Raw genomic sequence first — 22808 nt, forward strand, 5'->3', positions numbered from 1 at the left:
TTAGTAGAAAAAAGAAAGAAATTACTACAGACAATATAAAATACTTGGGAATCTACCTAATAACAAATCTAGGAGCTATAAAAACACAATTACAAAACACTTTCAAAGAAATAAAGACAAATGTAAACAGTTTAAGAATTGTTGGCTTATGCGTAGGGTGGAGTCAATGTAATAAAAATGAACAATTCAACCTAGATTAATTACTTATTCAGTGCCTTACAAATCAAACATATCAAAGAATTTTATACAGTTAGGGAAAAAATTCATCTTGAAGATTAAAAGGTCAAGCACATCATGGGAATTAATAGAAAATAATGTGAAGGAAAGTGACCTAGTAAAATCAGATTTCAAACTATATTATAAGCCAATGATCATCAAAACAAACAGGTACTGGCTAACAAGTGTTAGATCTGTGGGATAGATTGGGTACATAATAAATATAGCAAATGACCATAATAATTGACTATTTAATGAACAAAAAGTCCAAGCTTGAAGGAGGGGGTAAGAACTTACTATTTTACATATTGAAAAACATTTTGGCACAAACTAGGCACAGAACAATATCTCACAAACTTATACCAAGATAATGTAAAAATAGATGAATGACTTAGCCATAAATGGTGTTATAAAAAATTAGGAGAGCATGGAAAATTTTACAAATCTATGAATAAGGGAAGAATTTATGACTGAATAAGAGATAGAGAAGATCATGGGATATAAAATGGATAACTTTGATTATATTAAATTTAAAATCAATGTTGCCAAGATAAGAAAGAATGCAGAAGACTGGAGAAAAAATTTACAGCAAAAATCTCATTTTTAAAATATATAAGGAATTGAGTCAAATTTATAAAAATACGAGTCATTCCCCAATTGATAAATGGTCAAAGCATGCAGTTTTCATAAGGAGAAGTCAAATTTTTCTATAAGCATATAGAAAAGGCTCTAAATCTTATTGATTAGAGAAATACAAATTAAAACAGCTCTAAGATAATATCTTATACCTATCAAATAATAATATGACAAAAGGAAAATGACAAGTGCTAGAGGGGATGCGAAAAGTGGCAATACTAATGAACTATTAGTGGAGCTGTGAATTGATTCAACCATGCTAGAAAACAATTCAGAATGAAAACCAAAGGACTATAAAATTCTGTATATCTTTTGATTCAGCAATACCACTACTAGGAATGTATTCCTAAAAGATCAAACAAAAAAGAAAAGGACCTATATGTAAAAAAAAAATATATATTTATAGTAGCTCTTTTTGTGGTAGCAAAGAATTGGGGATGTCCATCAACTGGGGAATGACTGAACAAATTGAGGTACATGATTGTGATGGAATACTATTATGCAATAAGCAATGATGATTAGGGTGGTTTCAGAAAAACCTTGGAAGACTTATGTAAACTAAAGCAAAGTGAAGTGAGCAGAACCATGAGAACATTTTGTTCCATAACAGCAATATTATACAATCATCAAGAATGAATGATTAGCTATTTCTGATCCAATGGTTCAAAATAATTCCAAAGGACTATGATGAAAAATACCTCCAATGGAGACAATATATCAAGCATAATATTTTTCACTTTCTTTATTTCTTTTTTGCTACGTGCCTGGTTAATATGACATATTTTGCATAATTTCAAATGTACTATTGATCTTTTAAGTCAGCTCTGAATGGATGGGATGAGAGATATTGGAAGGGAAATAATTCAAAACCCAAAAAATTTAAAATGAATATTAAAAATAAATAAATAATGAGATTTTGACAAATTAAAAAAAAATAAAAGGACACTTTATAATCTTTAGCACATTAGGTGTGTTCTCTGGATGATACTTCATTTTCCCATAGGAAGAAAAGAAGAAAGTGATGGCCAGGGAGACTGATATAAACTCAACTGAATTTTATTTCAAAACAGAGGGACATAGACATACTCAGTAATGGGAAATTCTCACATTATTTATCTTGCCCACTGAAACTCCTGGTTAACATGAAAATGCCAAAGGGCCAGGAATTAAAAAGAAGAAACATTTTTAGGCTTTTGGTAAGTAAAGGTAGGGAAAAAGAAAAGAGCAAATTTTCATTAAAACACTCTCCTGTCATTTCTCAACAAATTTCCATTTTGATATAATTCAACTAATATTTTCAAATTCTTTAGTATTTAGTCTAAAGACACTACTGCCTGTGTTTTTAAATCAGAATAGGTTAGGGAGAAAATGTAATTAATTTGAGAAAAAGGCAGAAGAAGGTTGAAGTTTGTTTAAAAAGTTAAGGAACAATAAAAATCAACTTTTATTTATCTAATAGAGTTGGTTTAGTAGCCAATAGTCTTTGCTAGTACTCCTAACACATGTTGATAGAGGTAGATCACATTCTTTAGCAAGTCTTTGGCCTACCAGAAGAGATTTTAGGATATATTTAGCTCAAAGGACCCCAGGTCAGAATGATCAATCAATAAATAAACATTTAATAAGTGCCTAGTATGTACCAATTATTGTGCTGAGCTCCAGGGATACAAAAAGAGGAACTTATATCCCAACTTCTAAATGTAGGCAAAAATTCATATAGTTTATACATACTTACTAGATCATCCATTAGCCATGAGACCTTTGGTAAATTATTTAGGAAGGCTTTTATGAATATACATGAAATAAAATATTCATAAGTTTAGCACTGGAAGAGACCTTAGAAATTAATTAGTACACCCTCTTTTTTTTACAGGTGAGGAAATTAAGGTCCATAGTAAATGAGTCACTTGACCAGCAAGTAGCAAAAGAGACACCAATCTAGACCATTGGATTCAAAATTCAGTGCTCTTTTCATTGTATCATGTTTCCTCACCTGTAAAATAGTTAAAATAATATTTAAACTACTTTCACATGGCTGTTGCAAGGAAAGTATTTTTAGAAACCTCAAAATATCATATAAATTTAAATTATTATATTTGTATTTGTCCCTTGAGTCATAATTTCAAAACTGAAAAGTCAGGATCTGATGATTAATGATAAGGGAAAGTTTTCAATTCAATATCCATTTATGTTTTGAGCTTGATCTTTCAGTATAAAATAATGAAAAATACTTCTTAGTCCAGCTTGTAACCATGCCATTATCCCTCCCAATATCCCATACAATATATTTGTTTCATTTTGTGCTATTATACAATTATGAAAGACAAAAGAAAATCACATAAAACAACAATGTAGATTTTTTTAAAAAATTATATAAGAAGTCCTAGACTTTCTGAATATCACTCAGATCTTAAGCACATGATCTAGTTTTTTTTTTTTTCTTCTGATATCTGGATTTATGATATCCCCTAGAATCTTTACAGGTGGTGTTGCTAATAACTTCTAGGAGACTGTAAATTTGTTTAAAATGTTTTGAAGGTCAATTTAATCCAATAAGTATTTAATAACCCTTTATCATATTCAAGGCACTGTACCCAGGTTCAGGAAATAGAGAGACAAGGTCAAAGAGTCCCTTCCTAAAAGGACCTTATATTCTACCCAGGTTATCATTATTTTGTGCAGTTCTAATTGCTTGTTTGTTTTTCCTCAAAAGATACCATCAAGGTGTATGTAGTGGTGTCTTACTATAAATTTGGGAAGGTTCTGAATGCCAGTAGTCCACGACAAGGAAATATGAAACACATAACACCATATAAAAAATCAGTTTTATGAAGGGCATGTGCTTAAAATATGATGATCAGTCAGGAACATATTAGGTCTGCTGGACACTTAGGGCCAGTGTCCAGCACTGTGTCCCTTTTCTTTGAGAGAATGAGGCACCTCCTCTTAAAGTCTGTTGAGCTTTTATAAGATTCCTATATGGATCCAGTAAAAACAGGCATTTGGGAGAAAGAAGTAAGAAGCTGGACCTGGGATGTGTTGCTAATTCATGCTAGTTAAGGAAGAGAGGAAAAGGGAAAAAGGAATGGAAGATTCCTAGCTGATGTTCAAACTGGAAAGGAAGATTTGAGCTACAATGAAGCTTCCCCAGAGAGTCTTCCTTTTTCAGGTTGAGAAAAGTCATATTGAGGTCATTACAGGTGGAGAATAGGATAGTAAAACCTTTCAAATATATCAAGAAAAATCAAATCTTCATGGCTCCCTATTACCTCTAGGATAAAATAGAAAAACCTCAAAGAGAGACAAACTTGGTTTAAGGTCAGGAGTACTGGCTCTGTAGTCAGAGACCTGGGTTGCATCTAATTAATTGTGTGGATTTCAGTTTCCTTTTCTGAAAAATGAAGGGCTTTGACAAATGATGGATATGTTTCCTTATATATTTAAATACTTTGGTCATATATTACTTCAAATGTATTTTACTAAAAAAAATTTTAAAAACTTATCCCTTGAACAATACCATTTTCCTTGTGGACTACAACACCACATCCAGACGTACCTATGTGGAAACGGATCCGGGGATTTTCTAGGAATGAAAAATGCTTCTTTGCCACTTGTACCACTTCTTCCTTTTCAAATATTGTCACTTGGCATTCAGGATATATGGTGATACATTCCTTGGCTAGGGCACCTGAACAACCTCAAAACAAAAATAGAGGAAGAATCCCAGCTAAAGTTGCAGGTCACATCAGCTGCACAGATATGACTAATCAATCAACTCCAGGGGCCTTTCATTCATAATACTAGTTGTCAGGATCTTCACCTTCTCCCTTTTGCTAATGGCATTTTGATTGTTTTGAGGCTTGTTTTTTTTTTTGGGGGGGGGGGAGATTGATTATTTAATTTTTCACTAGCTCCAGGATTCAGAAGATTTCCTTTTCTCCAAGTACTTCCTAGTGCCACCCCATCTCTGTCTAATGTTCTCTTTTTTTTCAGAATCTTCCACAGATGCCACCTTGTAAGTTATAGATTTAGAGCATTAAGAGACCTCAGAGGTCATCTAATTCAATTACATTTATTTTTCAGATAAGAAAACTGAGCCTGGGAAATTTGAGTTACTCAAGACCACATATGTAAGTACCCATCAGAGTTGGAATTCAAACCCAAATTCTTAGAGTTATACACAGATATTCTTCCTATGTACCATAGAATACATAATGCTTGTAGTGATATCCAAAACTATAAATAAGTCCTTCTCACTTGAATTTCTGAGCTTATTCTGTTTGTATATTATCCCACCCCACTTGCTATACAGTCATTTTCTAACTGGTAGTATAATTACTCATGTACATGTATCATTCCTTTTACTAGATTTTAAAGTCAAGGACAGAGTTATGTTTTATGTGTATTTACTTTTTAGTTTTGAGTTTCCATAATCTAATCTAGTCCATAATACTTAATTGTATGCAATAGGTGCTTAATAATGTCTGTCAATTTTTTTTTAATTGAATTGATTTCAGCCTATTTTCCTAACTTCCTAACTTCCTAAACTGAGTTTCTGCATACTCAGAAGACAAAAGTTCATGTTAATATATCAAAAAGCACTTTCCTCAAAACAAACTTATGAGTTGTGCAGTGCAAATCATATTATAACTATTTTACAGATTAGGAAACAAAAACTCAATGAGCATAAGGGAAGTGTGCCCATGTTAACAAAGTTAGTTAAGCAGTGAGAACCTAAGTTCATATCAAGGTCTCCTGAATGCATGTAAGGCTAATTCACTTTCCACCATTTATTAGATATCACTTAAGTGCTAGGCATTGTAATAGGTACAAGGAATAGAAAGACAAAGACAAGAATTCGCTGTTCCATGTTGCTCCCCACTCTCACTCCATTCAGGTTTTATGGAGGAGTGAGAAAATCAGATTCTAAGTCCCTAGGTTATTTGGCCAAAAGATATAGACACTGACAAATGTTAGCAGTGGATCATTGAGAGACCTTCAAATTTAGGTTGTTGAAGTTGGCCAGACACTGAGGAGTTGAGCAAGAAACCCTACTCTGCTTTATTTTAAAACTGAACAAAACCTTTTCCCTTCTGGCTGCTGGTACTACAGAGGCTTCAGGGAGGCTTCTATCCTAACTTTTCAACCCTATTCCTAATACTGCGTATCAATAGTATTTAGTTGGAAGGAATACCAGAGCTCAGCTAGTCCAAACACCTCATTTTACCCTTGAAAGATTTCAACTATTTGCCCAAGGTTATACAGACAGACCATTATGCTTTGGCTTTTTGCTGACCCTCGTGTCTACTTTCACAATGATACATCCAACTGGCTATTTTATTGTCTCTAGTACTCAAATTCTTATGCACCAACCTGAATCCCTGAGGTACCAAAAACCTCTCATGGATTTTGCCTAAGACTTGAGGCAAACTATTAAAGGAACATAGAGTTTAAACCTGAAAGGGGCCTTAGGTGCCATATTGTTCAAGCTGTCCATGTAGACTGATGCTAAGTGGAAACTGAGGCCTAGGATTCAAATATAGTCTATAGGATTCAAAAATAGGCTCTAGATTCAAGCCACTTAACAATTCACATTACCCTGTCTAAAATTCTTAATAAATGAGCCAACACTGTAGAGGAAATGTTTGGAAATTAGGAATTTAGAAATGATTGCCTTTTTGAAGCCCTAGATTTCAAACTAGAAGGAACTTACCTCTTCTTGCCTTCCAGAGACAGCTGGTGATACAGTGGGGTTACTGTGGGAGACCCTTCACATAGTGCCTGGCACGTAACAAGAGTTATATATACGCTTCACAGCATCATTCTAATCCTCATGTACAATTTTTAATCACCTCCATGAAAGTCCTTGGTTCTTAGAACTTATCTAGAATATTTGAAACAATTCCTAATTCTTTAGCTAATACTTACCGCCAAGATCATAAATGAGAGGGAAGGAGGAAAGATCAAATGCAGTAATCACATATCTGCCATTTATACTCCAAATCTCATGCAGGCCATGCATGAATTTTATCAGTTCTTCCTCTGACCTAGCAGTTGAAATAATATTTTTATTACATGTTAAATCAAGAGAAAGTATGAAATAATGATTAGAGAGACACTCTTGGAGTAAGAAAAACCTAGGTTCGAGTATCATCTCTAACAATTTAAGTTATGTTATGCTAGGTAAATCACTTAATTTCTCAATTCCCAATCCAATTCTCTAAGCCTCCCAACAATAAGGATGTTCCTTTTCAGGACTGCCATGCACTGTATTTATGAAATCACATAAGAAGAAAAAGAAAAAAGACATTAAATACTGTATATATCACTATGAAAAGTGATAAAAGGCAATCTCTAAATAATGTCTTTAAAAAACAGGATATCAGTAATGGAATGGATTTTTGTCTAGCTTAGGAAATAAACCTTAATCATTTTTTCCTGAAAATTCATTTTTTAAATTCTTATTAAATCTTATGATCCAATAAACCTTTTGTACTTTCTCCTGAGTTTTATATAATGAAACACATTTATTAACAGTGAAGAGAGTTTATTTCCATTTCAACAAATGACTAAAATACTTTCATAGAAGTTTAATATCAAAGCATTATTCAAATACTGATGATGAATCTATACATCAAAACAAAAGGAATATATATAAATTATTCATCATAAAATGAGATATCTAGTGTCTTAGTTATTTACTTAGATCTTTGATTGTGTCTGTACCCTCAAAATGAAGTGATTAGGGATTTAATTGGCATAAATATTCATATTGCAATGACTCAGGGCACAAATATGATTTGAGATCATCTGTGAGAAATGATTCATTTGGACTCCTAAAATATTCCAATCAGTATCAGTCAGTTTGATATTTTATACAAATCATATAGGGATATCATTAGATAGGGTTCTTATAAAGAGTAGGCTTTTATGGCCTTTATAATGGGCCTCAGACTTTAATGTAAGTTCACTACTTGTTTACCAGTTATGAAGCTCACCTAAGCAATCACAAAAAAATCTGACAAAGATATCTGCATCTTGTTTTGCAAATTCCATGTTGAAACCCATGGGTGGGATGCATCTTTGCAACTTATTTTTGTACTTCCAGACTACTCTCTCTTGAGTACTCTCATGAGCAGGTGACCATCTTATGACCATTTTGTGATGATTTTTCAGTGGAGAAGCCCTGTGCTTCACTCAACCTATGAATACTCTGCTGATATATCAGTTTTTTCAGCTGAAATCTCATTTTTGGCTCTCAAGAGCAAGGTCTATAAACCAATAAGATTCTCTGTTTTACCATGTGTCTTTTGTTTTTTTTTTTTTTTCTGAGTATCACACCCCATATAAACAATGTACTGAGAACCCAGAGGCATCCCAGATCACAAGAAAGATATGGGGTCCACTTCATTAAAGGGAATCATGGACTTAATAAAGTGCTATTGATTCAGAGCACTGCCTCAATTTTTTTTATTGTAAGTTGGATAATTTTAAACTCCATAGATCTGAACTATATATATTGGCTATGAGCATTGCTGAAATTAGTTGGATAATCACAAATCTCAGCTTCACTTTGAATTTTTATTCCTATGTATTCTCTCCTATAGTAATTATAAGAGAACAGAAAAATTCTCTCTGTTAAAGAGAACAGAATATCAGAGAGGTTCATTTTACCTGTAGATAGCTTCAAAAAGATCATCTGATGGGATACCAAATGTCCTCATATATTGATTTTTTCCTTCCCTGAGAGAGAAAAAGCTATTATTACTTATATGTACTTACTGAGCATCAGCATATTACTACATGTCCCAGAGTCCTGAGTACATATAAATCCTTTCTTAATGAGCTTATAAATATAAAGTCCCAACTGTAGAACTTAACAAGCATTATTCTTCAAATTGAGCCAAGAAAGAAATTCAATAAGAGGACACTAAAAAACAAGTTGAAAGATATTCTTAAGAGAAATCTTAAGAAAATATAAGATGGATGAAATGCCATGGAAGACTCATCTCCATTACTATCATGAAAATCTTTGGCCAACATACTTCTGATTTAACCCATCATGTAATATTTATGAAAAGAGAACTAGTGATCTCCATTGCCATATCTTTTAAGCTTTCTTGAATAATTGTGATGTATGAGTGGAAGATTTATTATTGAAAGAGAACCCTTTAACATTGCTCTATTAAACATTTTTTTTAAATTAATCGACAATAAGCAAAGAAGACTGTTGTATTATCTGTGACTTCTCAAAATTGTATGATAAGAAAGATGCACTGTATTGTGTAATATTGTGTGTGAAAACGACATATTCCTAATGCCCTCAATAAAGATTTCTTTAATGTGTGAAAATTATTTTCTTTTAAACTATATGTAGTTAGGAAAGCAGGACTATTAAATAATAGATTTTTTGGTTGCTTTTTTTAAAGCATTAATGAAGTCTGACATTTTCCTGTGTCATTGGAATGTTCCCTTCTTTGAGATAACTTGTAAATCAGTCTCATAATAACTTCACAATTGTGTTAACTCCACGTAGATCTCCTTTGTGTATACTTGGTCTAGTTCTTTGTTCTTTGTAAAGCCATTTATATACCCATGATAAGCAAAAGTAGGTTGGTGAAATTAAGAGTCCAAGTATGATGATTCTAATCTCTTTGATGAAGGGAAAAAATACAACTTGAAAAAAATTTCTGCAAATGTTTTTCATTTTTTCCTGCTTATTGCCCTCCTTCCATTTTTATCTTTTAATGCTCTAAGGACAACTTGTTCAGCTTAGTCTTTCTACAAACTTAGTTTCTATTGGTTTTATTCTCCACTGCTTTTTAAATAAATATATAAATATATATATATATATATTGCTCATCATTAATAATCATTTTTCCATAACATTTTACAGATAAATTTATATTATAAACTTTTTTATATTATAAACTGGTAATAGAATGTCTTTGTCATCTCCTTCTACTTGTCAAATGTTTGCTAAATAAAGGGATTTTTAGGTTCGTTTTAGTCTCTGAGAGATTGGGAACTCTTACCAGTTTGAAAACAAAAGAGAAGTTTTGGCTCAAAAGAGAAAAAAAATGATCAGAAGGAAAACAGCTAGCAGAGAAGTGGTTTCATGTGATGAAGAGTGTTCCTGAAGGGACCAAGGATTTCAAGTCTGCATTTCAGAATTGTGGGATACCCTAAGACATATGTTTTTTTCCCTCTCATGTCCCTTCCTCCCAGATTTGTATAAGTGTATGCTCACTCTCCCACATGGACATTACATACATTCCTGAGAGACTATGACCGAGATTTATAGGTAGACTGTGATGTCTTGATCATGACCTGTTTTTGCCTTCTATTGAATAGTTGTGATATTTTGATTATTTTTGTTTGCCTTTTATTCATAATTACTGTTTAATATTCCATTTGATTATTATAATTATTACTGGCTTTTCATTATAATTTAATAAATGATTTATGTTTGAGTCAGTGGTATCATTGTGATTCTGTGTAACTAGAAAGCATATTATTGGGGGGGTCAGAAGTTACTATTTTGAGTACTAAAATTGTACCCAACAGGAATGCTCCTACCACCCTGAGAAGGTGTGAATTATAGTCAAGAAGAGGTGACTGAGGTCAGTCTCATTTTAGGAAAAACTCCAAGAATTGCTAGTATCAAGAAAGCTGGGGTGAGTGAGCCATCTCTGAGAAAACTGAAGTAAGTGAAGGTTCCAGATTGGGTGGTATACAGGAAGATGATGTTACTTTCATCAGTGAGCCAGTATCCAATACCATACCTGGGCTACAATTGTGCACATACACTCAAATTAGCATCATTAATAGACAGGAGGTTCAGAGGGAAACACAGACAAGTAAGACAGCTATGGAATTAACATGCTTAATTTATTATATTCTTGGAGATTTATAGTTTCATATATAATTATCTTTTTTCTGTCTTTTTTGTATTAAAATATTCATGATATTAGTGCTTGTCAAGTTCAAAATTACAAAAATAATTAAAACATATAATTGGTTTTTGTTTGTGACGTTATTTTGTCCTCCACAATATCCTTTACTTACCAATGATTTTTTGGAAGAAGGTATTAATCACATGTAAGTGTGAGGTTGTTACATAGTCTACCAATCTTTAGACTTTCTCTTTCCTTCCATTCTCCTTACTTGTACATTCCTGTTTTCCAAAATATTTCTTACCATCCTTTCCTATTCCTGCCTTTTCTTTGAATCCAGATAATATCAAAGTATATATGTTGACTTTATATGGCAGATTTTATAAAGTTCTTCATAGTCTTTCTTTACCTTTTCATCCTCTGCAAAAGATATTAGTTCATATGCTGTTATTTTTCATGGTGAACTTTCTGCAAATACTCATTGTGTATTTACAATATAAGATGACCAAGAATCCATGAATTCTTATCTTTAGGCACACCAAAAATTCTATTCTATTAGTCACTTCCTTTATTTGCCTCTACAGTGAAAAGCTGAGATCCATTCTTCAATGCTACAATTTCCTACTTTTTTTTTCATTTATATTGACAATGTCAAGATTATTATTATTCAGGTTCTGCAGTTTCCTATCCCCTTGGTCATGGGACAAAATTCACAAGTAGAGTACCAACTGTTATATTAAAATATATAAATGGCTTAGAATATTTTCTTTACTTTTATTGTGGTCTCTGACCCTTTTTCTACCTCTTTTCTATTATCATTCCAGAAGCAGAAGCACTGGAAGATAATTTATATTTTCATTTGTTTCAAGTGCTGCAGTAGTCAAAGAATTCATCAACTAATAGCAAGTTACTTCTCTGTATATAAGTAGACTGTTCCTGAATCAAGACTCCATCAGTTATAAGAACTATAGCTGAAGTTTTTACAAAGTAATGGTATGCCAGGTATTATTCTTTGCTGGCATAATTTTTGAGAATCCATGGCTCACCTCCATAATATGATGAGACATCTAAGTAAGTTTTCCTATGAAACCATTACATTCAAAAATAACTGATAAAATTAGTCAGAATTAGAACAATTGAAGTTTATAAAGTACTTTAAAGTTTGAAAAATGCTTTATATATGTTATCTCATTTGATCCTCATAATGACCCTATTATTCCATTGTGTAGATAAGAAAATTTAATCTAAGAGGAAAGAGATTAAATGATTTGCTTATAATCATACAACTATTATATGTCTGAAGTGGAATTTGAACTCAGGTTTTCCTGAAACAGAGTCTTACATACTATTATTACATGACTTAGGTACATATATAAAAGCATTAAAATACCCATATATACACTCCTTGCCCTATTTTAGGTTATCTAAATCATCACTCATCTCCATTAACAAGCTTTCCAAATATTGATGGATCACATAGATGTTTCTATTTTTAATTGTGTCCTGTTCTTCTGGTGTTGTTTTATTGAATTCCACCAAGTGCCACTCTAAAAGAAGATAAACTATTCCTTTAAATCAACTTCAGGTTAATTAAACAGGTTATGTTTGAAATAAATCTAGTAATTTTTCTTATTTTTCAAGTGTTGCCAAACAAGTCTGAATAAAACATCAGAGAATAAACCATCACTATTTGAAACATCCTACTACTTTACCTTATGGCTTCAGTTAAATGATTCCAGCATGAGTAAGTAGTTTTGGACATATAAAGTAACATGTTGTACTGAGTTTTAGGGCCAGACTTGGTGAGATACAAGGAGGCAAGTTTTGTGTTTTGATATAAAGCTGAAAAGAAAACAAAATTATTTTCATTTTTTCTTTCTTTTTTTCTAGTAAATTTATTTTATTTTATTTTATCTATTTATTTGCTGAGGCATTTGGGGATAAGTAACTTGCCCAGGGTCAGACACCTAGGAAGTGTTAAGTGTCTGAGACCAAATATGAACTCAAGTCTTCCTGACTTCAGGGCTGATGCTCTATCCATTGCACCACCTAGCTGCCCTGAATTAATTTATTTTAATGCACATTACTTTATGAATCATGGTAGAATAGTAAAATCAATATAAAAGGGAAAAACCATGGAAGAGATAAAAAAAGAAAAAAACAGAAAAAAGAAGTGAACATAACATGTGCTGATTTACATTCAGTCTCCTTAGTTTTTTTTTTTTTTTTTTCCCTGAATGCAGATGGAATTTCTGTCCAAAGTCTATTGAGATTGCTTTGGAAAAGTTATTTTCTTTATCATCATCATAAGTGTATTGAGCCCATTATCTCTTTGACCATTTAGATTATCTCAAATAGCAATCTGATATTGTATAAAAGAATAAGATAATTTAGCATCAACCAGTATGCTTTTTTTGCATTTAGTAGGAAAAATATATCTGATTAATTTGATTTACTAAGAAGGGAGAAAGTAAATGTATAAACATTAAACTCATGAATTTAACTTTTTTATTTTATAAAAACCTTTTTTAAAAAGTGAAATGAGTCACCTCAAGAATAAAGATGGTGTTTTATCATGAAAATAAAAGTAACAGAGATAAAAAATTAAAATTAGGAACAAACAATATTTTTCTGAATAAAGTGTCAGCAGTGAAATATTTAATAATGGTATAAAATATTTCAAAGACAGAAAAAAATATCCTTAAGTCTTACAGATAGCACAAGTCTTCTGGATAGCAACAGTCAAGTCTATGACATAGAACTATAGAAAATCTATATAAAGTGATATGCATATTTACTAAAATAAAATAAAACATAGATTATTTTAATATGTCATTTTCTATGTCAATATGTCCACAGACATCTTTATGTACAGTTTGGTGTCCCCTGTTTCTATTTGGTTTAGATGATGTCTGAGGTCTTTTCTAGTTATAAAATTCTATGGTCCTATCAAGAAACAGAACTGGTAGAAGAACCTTTGATGCAAGTGTAAGGGAATTGATTTTTTCACAGACCTAATCACAGAAAAGAGATGGGATAATAAGTTGTTACATTAACTATAGAAATTCAGCCTCACCAGGTGATCTCTTTATGAGATTCAAATTAGGTTCTTTGAATGAATCATAAAGAAAGCAGTAAAGAATGAAGAATAATAGTCCAAAGCTCTAAGTGGCTTTGGAAAATTTGCTAAGTTTGGGTAACAAATAAACTATAAGGGTCTTACATAAAGGAAGTCTGGAGAGGGGAGTTTATCAAAAAGAAAAGGGCTAGGACTCTGAGTGAGGCTGCTTGTACTAATCAGGATGATGTGCATTGGGGCAGAAGCCATGAGCTAAAATACTCCGGAAAAAGTGGCGATTTTGTAATTACTTTTTCTTCTTTTTGTTCAATAGTTTTTCCAGTCATATATAGTTCCTTGTGACCCCATCTGGAATTTTCTTAGCAAGAATCCTGGAGAGTTTTGCTGTTTCCTTCTCCTACTCATTTTACAGATGAGAAAATTGAGGCAAACAGTGTTTAAGTGTTTGGGGCCAAATATGAAAATTAGATGAATCTTCCTGACTCTAGTTCTGACACTATCCACTGTGACACCTACCTGACCTTCTTTCTATTCTATCACCCGCTAATGGGAAACTCAAGCCTTTTTCTCTGAATATTTTTGCTTACCTTTCTGTTCTAAATGTTTTTTTTTTCTTTCTAAACCATCAGCATTTGTTGTACTCATTTTACTGAATGGAGTTTAGGTATTTATTAGGGATATAGTTATAGAGATAAGTTTAACACTGAGATGTGTTATCAAAAATGCTATCGTTGCTGGGAATTTAGAGCTAACAAAAAGATAAAGAGAATTATTGATCCTTTGATACTATTCCTCAGAGCAGAAGAGGAGCATCTATATGCCTAAATTTGTCTACACAATAAGTCAGTAAGAGGGTAAGACTTAAATAGGAGTATTTGAAAAATTGTCATCAATATATTCACCATTTAATGTAAGAGAACTCATCTAGGGAGCAAAACAATTTATAAAGGGACTCAGTGTTCTGAAACATCCCAAAAAAATCAACAAAATGTTGATCTTTGAACATCATTAGAAAATGCACTGGAAGTAACCCCCCCCCCAAAAAAAAACAACCTTTAAAAAAATTTTAGCAATGAAGTTCCTAAGAGTTTTCATGTTGAATGTCATCAGTTTAGCTAATAAAGTCAACAAAGATTCAATCCAAAGATTTTTATGGCCTTCTCAAGGTTCACAGTCTTAAGTTCTACAGAGAGGGCACAGCAAGCTATATAGGTGCTTTAGAGTTAGCAAAGACTGAACCAGCAAGTACCCTTGCTATATGGATTAAAGGACAATGAAATTAAGATTATTAAAAATGGCAGATAATTTTAGAGTGCTCAAAAAGGCAAAGCAATGTGCATCCAATTTGATCATCACAACAACCATATGAAGTGGGATTATAGATGTTGTTATATGTTATTGTTTGTTCTGCTTAGAAGCAAACAATAAAATTAGGAGGATGATGTCTTGACTTGTAAGTGAATTGGATTTAAGTGAGGCAGAACTGTGCAGTCATTATCCTCACTCTCTCCTCAAGAGTCATCAGAGTGCCGTGATAAGACATAGGTCAAGAATTTTTTAAGTTTAATCTGTAAAAAATCTCTGCACCCATATAGATCAGCTAGTTACCTATAACTTAGAGTATTAAAGAGATATCTGAGGCCCTAAGAAATTAAGTGACCTGCCACCATCATTAGAGACCATCTAGCCCTGGTCTTCCTGACTCCAAGATTGTCTCTCTAACTATTAGGCTATGCTGCCTTTCAGATAAGAAATAACCAACTTCTTATCAGACATTTTTATCATCATTTTAAAACCTTATTTGAACATCTCTAATTTTATTACTAGGAGTCCCTACTCCTTAAAAAAGTGATACTCATTAACTCTACCTCTTTTAAAGTTTTTTATTTTCCTATCAATGCTGATGCTAAAAAGGAAACACCATGACCATCTGTCAAGGATGCAGTAGACAGGATTTATGCTCAGATACAGCTTAACAAAAAGGGCTCATCCAAATCATAGGGAAGGAAGATAATTCGAGGCATCTAGTACAATTCCCTCATTTCATAGATGAAGAAAGCTGTGTCCACACAGGAAGGTTAAATGAATTTCCTAAGTCACATACATAGTAAATATCAAATAATGTGAACCTAAATCCTCTCACTCAGCCTATGCTTCTTCAATTGTACCACGATGCTTTCCTAGTTTAGGGACATGTGATAAGATTATAAGAGATAAGAGCATTCCTTTGGGGACCCTATTCCTATTATATTTACCTTTTTCTTTCTTCATTTCCACGTTCAGAAGTTTCAAGGTCGCACAGATATCAAGTAATTGTTCTATTCCTTGGGAATTGGTACCTAAGCGTTCAGCAATGACATCGAAGGTCAGGAACCCTTCAGATTCCAAGAGATCAAATACTCCCAATTCACAGGCAGTGAACATAACCTCATAAGAAGCAAAGCAAAAAAAAAAAAAGTTAGGATATTCTTTTGAGGAAAATACTTAATAGGAGCTTAATGGATTAAGAGATGCAATGCTTTTTCAATGAACTTTGCATATAGAGCTGAACATTCTCCTGAAAAATAACCAGGTCTTATAAGGTCATTGGCTGATAGGATAAGAAGGGAAAGAACAATACTTCTTATTTCCATAACACTTTGCTTTCCTACCACAACCCTGTGAGTTAAGTAGTAAATTATGTTTATCTTATAATAGGAATAGGGTCCCCAAGGAATGTTCTTATCTCTTATCATCTTGCTCCAACTTATTATGTTTTTAAAGTCTTAACTAATTTTTTTTCACTATAACTATCCATGAAAGTTACATTAAGCAAGTGGGGACCTTTTGTTATCTGTTTACGTATTATAGTCTTGCCTGTCAAGATAAAGCTAATAAAGCTTTTTTAAAAATGTTAAGAATATAGGTTGTATATGTGACAAAGAAAAGGGAGCATGAATATCACAATTTCTACTCACACATATTAAATCTGATAATCTCTTTTGGCCTATTAGAGAAGCTAAGTAACAATAAAATCAATCTATTTCCAAAGTTCTATGTGAAACAGACTTTATTGTATATGAATCACCTTTGATTATAGGGGAACTATAATCAAGAAACCACTGGCTGAGTAAATAAAGAGGTGACCTCAGTCAGGAAGACCCTGGGTCCAACTCCCATCTTTGCCATATATTGTCTGCATGACATGAGTGTGGATGAGTCATTGAACCAATTACTATAGACAATTCAGCAAGGCTATATGTCATGGAGGCTGTGATCTACATTGGTAGAGAGAACTCCCTATAGTGATAAAATCAGAAAGGAAATCCCCAAATAAAAAGAATGGGGAAGGAAGGGGAGGGAAGGGAAAGGAAGCAAAAGAAAAGGAGAGAAGGGAAGGGAAAGAAGGGGAGTGAAGAGAAGGGAAGGGGGGGTAGAAAAGGGGAGTGAAGGGAAGAGAAGGGAAGAGAAGGGAAGAAAAAGGAAAAGAAGGGGAGGGAAAGAGAGGGAAAAGAAAAGAAGAGAAGAGGAGGAAAAAGGGAAGGGAAGGGAATTGAAAATAAGACACATTCCCTCTCAATTCTGGTGCATTCTCTCTGTTGATTATTTCTAGTTAATACTAAATATATCTTATTTGTACATATAGTTGTTTGCATATCAACTCCCTCCTTAAATTGTAAGTCCTGCAAGGGCAAGGACTGTGTTTTGCTTTTATATTCCTTTGTGCTTAGGAATATGGTACACAGTAGGCACTAAATATTGATTTACTGATGGACAGACTAACCTCCTTAATAAAGCAAATTGCTCTTATCAGTGTGACTGAATCAAATTTACTGAAGGCCCTTGTACAGATAACAATACACATTGAATTATCCTGGCTGCAAAAGACTTCATTATCTGAGTCAAGACTCCAAAGCTGACTAAGCATATCTCTCCAACATTTTTCCTTTTTTTTTTTTTAACCAAATTGAAGTAAATAATTATGATCACCATTAAAAAAATGAACACCATTCAGCTACTCAGTATGCTGATACAATTTAGCCAACCTATAATTACAAAATGTTTTCTTCCCAACAATTTGTTATATTATGTAACATTCTTACCTTGGAGATCATGAAGCCATTTATGTATTCATTGAAAAGGTCATAGTCAAGGTCCTCTGCAAAACTCATTTTTTCCCCTCAGAACTAGCAAGAGTTGGAAAGGCCTTGTTTGTCCAATTTTAAATAAACTTCTTGGAAATGAGAAGGTTACATGTCAGCAAAATGCTTTGTGGTTGCTTCCAAAAGCCCATTGCCACACTAGCATTAGTTATAAGCAAATAATTGTGAAGGCACCATGTACCTTATTAATAGTAGTACACTGGCTCTCCTTGACCTAATTTCCAACATCACAGTTGTTCTTCTTGCTTCTAAGTCCTTTAAGCTATCATACATATAATCTTGTTGCTTCATTAGCAAAATTAATTTGGCCCCCTGAGGAAAACTTACACAAAGAGAAAAGCTGGTGAAAGACCAATCTGAAGATAGAGGAGGCAATCACAGCAGCCAAGATGCATCTAGGGCCCAAGGATAATAGGGATAAATAAAATCTATTGATAATCCTTCAACTTCATTTTAGCTATTGGCTTCAAACTCCTCTCCTGTGTTGGTTTCTTATATCAAATAAGATTTTAAATAATCTTATCACCATTTTTAAACCTTATCTAAACATCTCTAATTTTATTACCAGGAGTCCTTAATCCTTTAAAAAAGTGGTCCTCATCTACTCTACCTCTTTTAAAGTTTCTTATTTTCCCATCAATGCTGATGCTAAAATGGAAACACTATGACCATCGCTCAGTGATTCTAATCAGAAGCAATATTTGATAGATTAGCATCCCTCCTCTCTGATGGGGGAAAGATGCCAGGCATGGAGAATGTACTAACAAACAGAGAAAACTAGTCAAAACATTAGCAGAGGAAAAGAGAAAAAGAGAGGGGAAAAAAGGGCATGGTTTAACAAAATTGGTATCAGCAACTTCTGATTAAATATGTGTAGGTTGTGTTTATGGAATAAAAAGTACCAGCTATCATTAACAAATCAACACTTGACAAAAAGAACAATAGATAAACATTGTTTTCTAAAGATACAAAGTAATATAAAACCTCCCAAACCTAAATCCAAAGCACATTTAGGCCTGTTAAACAGCTGATCATTCTTCAAAAGCCAAAAAATTAATTAACAGTAATCTCAGATGATAGCCCTTACAAGCACTATGAAAAAGCAAAGGACTGATTCCAGTTATGCCAAGTAAACAATAGATGGATGAATGAATAGTATTTGTTAAGCACTTATCCATCTAAATTCATTTGCTTAATGAAGGTCTAGTAGATAATCACTGGATGTGAAGTCTGAACCTGGTTCATCTTCTAACTCACTTTTTACCCATGTGACCAAGTCACTTTAATTTTCCTTTATTATAAAAATTGGGGAGTTGAATTAAATGACTCCCAAAGTCTCTTCCAATTCTAATTAATGATCCTAAGGTTTGAAATTTATTAGGAAATAGATATTAATGTTTAGGAATCTATTACCTTTTCAGCAACTGCAAATCATTTGTTGCCACACCAACGTTGAACAAGTTCCATTGTACTAGGGATCGCTGTGCCTGGTAGGAACCTTAAAGAGAGAATCTTAACTTGGTGGGAAACTGGTGCTTTGCTCAAGATAGGCAGGATAATTTGAATGCCTATTTTTTTTTCACAGAGAAGTGCCATTTCATTGCTGTGGCCTATACTTCATAACTCACAAATAGCCTTGGAAAAAGACAAACAGCAATTAAAGTAAAGGGATACAGTGAGGAGCACACCTCTATTCCACATCTTTACCTTCTGGTCAGATTGTTTCGCCTGGTGCCATCTACCTCTCTCACATTGAAATATATTTCTTTTGCTAACCATTTTCACATTTTTGCCCCACCCAGTAGACCCCTTCCTAAGAAGGGAAGACCTGAGCTCAAATGCTGTATTAGACACTTACTAATAAGTAACCTTAATGACCAAAAACAGAATAGAGAAAAAGAGAAGAGAGGAGAGGAAAAGAGAGGAACAGAGGGGAGGAGAGAGGAGAAGAAGAAGGGAGGGAGGACAGGAGGAGAGAATGGGAAGAAAGAGAAGGGGAGGACATACAAACAGGATAACTTTGAAAGTAACATGCTAAATTTATTAATTTTAAAAATTACAATTTATTATTTATTTTAGTATTCTTTTCTTTTTAAACATTGAGTTACAAATTCCCTTCCTCCCACCTACTTCCTATCATACCCATTGAGAAGAAAAATAATATGATATCAATTATGCATGTGAAATCATGCAAAACACATTTCAGAGCTAAGCATATTTCCCCCATAAAAGCAAGAAAAAAATCAAGTGAAAAGTTATATTTCAATTTGCACTCAATTAATCAGTTCTCTCTCTCTGAAAGGGGACAGCATTTTTTTTTATCATGAATTCTTTGGAATTGTCTTGGATAATTTTTTTTATTATTATAGCTTTTTATTACAAAACATATGCATGGGTAATTTTTTTCAACATTGATCTTGCAAAACCTTTCGTTCCAAATTTTCCCCTCCTTTCCCCCAACCCCTCCCGTAGATGGTAGATATTCCAATACCATGTATACATATCTATACATTATCTTGCTGAACAAGAAAAATCAGATCTAGAAAGAAAAAAAAAACCTGAGAAAGAAAACAAAACTGCAAGCAAACAACAGAAAGAGTAAAAATGTTATGTTGTGGTCTACATCCAGTTACAGTCCTCTCTCTGGGTGTATATAACTCTCTTCATTACTGAACAATTGGAACTGGTCCGAATCAATTCATTGTTGAAGGGAGCTACTTCCATTAAAAGTGATCATCATATAGTTTTGTTGTTGCCATGTACAATGATCTCTTGGGTCTGTTCGTTTCACATAGTTTCAGTTCATGTAAGTCTCTCTGAAATCATCCTGGTGATCGTTTCTTACAGAACAATAATATTCTATAACATTCATATACCATAATTTATTCAGCCATTCTCCAATTGCTGGACATCCATTCAGTTTCCAGTTTCTAGCCACTACAAAGAGGGCTGCCACAAACATTTTTGCACATGTGTGTCCCTTTCCCTCCTTTAAGATCTCTTTGGGATATAAGCCCAGTAGTAACACTGCTGGGTCAAAGGGTATGCATAGTTTGATAACTTTTTGAGCATAGTTCCAAATTGCTCTCCAGAATGGTTGGATCCATTCACAGTTTCACCAACAAAGTATCAATGTCCTAGTTTTCTCATATCCTCTCCAACATTGGTCATTATTGTTTCCTGTCATTTTAACCAATCTGACAGGTGTGTAGTAGTATCTCAAGAGTTGTCTTAATTTGCATTTCTTTGGTCAATAATGATTTGGAGCATCTCTTCATATGGCTAGAAATAGTTTCAATTTCTTCATCTGAAAATTGTCTGTTCATATCCTTTGACCATTTATCAATTGGAGAATGGCTTAAATTATTATACATTTGAGTCAATTCTGTATATATTTTAGAAATGAGGCCTTTATCAGAGCCTTTGAATGTAAAAAAATGTTTCCCAGCTTATTGTCTTTCTTCTAATCTTGTCTGCATTAGTTTTGTTTGTACAAAACCTTTTTAATTGAATATAATTAAAATTATCTATTTTGTGATCAATAATGATCTCTAGTTCTTCTTTGTTCACAAATTCCTTCTTCTTCCATGAGGTCTAAGAGGTAAACTATCCTACATTCTTCTAATTTATTTATAACATCATTCTTTTTTGACCTTATCTTGGTATACAATGTTGTGTGGGTTAATGCCTAGTCTGCCATACTAGTTTCCAATTTTCCCAGCAGTTTTTGTCAAATAATGAATTCTAATCCCAAAAGCTGGGGTCTTTGGGTATATCAAAAACTAGATTGCTTTAGTTATTGTCTATTTTGTCCTGTGAACTTAATCTGTTCCCCTGATCAACTAGTTTATTTCTTAGCCAATACCAAATGGCTTTGATGACCTCTGCTTAATAATATAATTTTAGATCTGGTACATCTGTACCAGGCCACCTTCATATGATTTTTTTTTCATTAGTTCCCTTGAAATTCTTGATCTTTTGTTCTTCCAGATGAATTTTGTTATTATTTTTTCTAGGTCAGTAAAATAGTTTCTTGGGAGTTTGATTGGTATAGTGCTAAATAAATAGATTAGTTTAAGTAGTATTGTCATCTTTATTATATTCATTAGACCTATATGTCTTGGATAATTTTATTGATCAAAGTAGCCAACTCTTTCCCAGTTAATTATCATTACAATATTGCTGTTACTGTGCACAGTGATCTGGTTTTTCTCACTTCACTTTGCTTCAATTCATATAAATCTTTCCATGTTTTTTTTTTCTGAAACCAGCCCCCTCATCATTTCTTATATCACAATAGTACTTCCATCCCAATCATGTCACAATTTTTTTAGCTATTCCTCAAATTATGAGTATTATAATTTCCAAATTTTTGCCACCATAAAGAACTTTTATTAATACTGTACATGTGCACATACACACACACTTGTATGTGTCCTTGATATTTTTCTTTGATCTCTTCAGGATACAGACCTTATAGTGGTATTTCTGGGTCAAAGGATATGAGCAGTTTATATGTCTTTGGGCCTAGTTCCAAATTATTCTCCACAATGGTTGGACCAGTTCACTACTTCACCAGCAGTTCATTAATGTACCAATTTTCCCTTCATTTATTCAGGAATTTGTCATTTCAGATAGGCGTGAGGTGGTACCTCAGAGTTATTTTACTTGCATTTTTCTAGTCAATAATGATTTGCAGCATTTTTTTCATATGACCATAGACTATAGCTCTGATTTTTTTCTGAAAATTGGCTGTTTCTATTCTTTGACCATTATCAAGTCGAAGATGGCTTTTATTTTTATAAATTTGACTCAGTTCTATACTTGGAATATATTTTG

The 22808-nt window shown here is 33.1% G+C and overlaps 1 protein-coding gene across 2 annotated transcripts in view; it reads right to left on the reverse strand.

Annotated features, from left to right (window-relative positions):
* ASMT (acetylserotonin O-methyltransferase) overlaps positions 1-20034 on the reverse strand; it is a 28546-nt gene extending 8512 nt beyond the window's left edge. Inside the window, exons 1-6 of one of the 2 annotated variants that reach the window (XM_012546121.3) lie at positions 17910-20034; positions 16083-16254; positions 12461-12590; positions 8527-8595; positions 6781-6899; positions 4409-4549 (exon numbers count right to left, since the gene is read on the reverse strand). In XM_012546121.3, coding sequence (XP_012401575.1) covers positions 4409-4549; positions 6781-6899; positions 8527-8595; positions 12461-12590; positions 16083-16254; positions 17910-17978 — 700 coding nt within the window. In that variant the 5' untranslated portion in view covers positions 17979-20034. The remainder of the gene's footprint in view (positions 1-4408; positions 4550-6780; positions 6900-8526; positions 8596-12460; positions 12591-16082; positions 16255-17909) is intronic. The other variant, XM_023500366.2, reaches the window with a different exon arrangement.
* Between the last annotated feature and the right edge of the window lie 2774 nt (positions 20035-22808).

Source organism: Sarcophilus harrisii, chromosome 3, assembly GCF_902635505.1.
Source record: "Sarcophilus harrisii chromosome 3, mSarHar1.11, whole genome shotgun sequence".
NCBI lineage: Eukaryota > Metazoa > Chordata > Mammalia > Dasyuromorphia > Dasyuridae > Sarcophilus > Sarcophilus harrisii.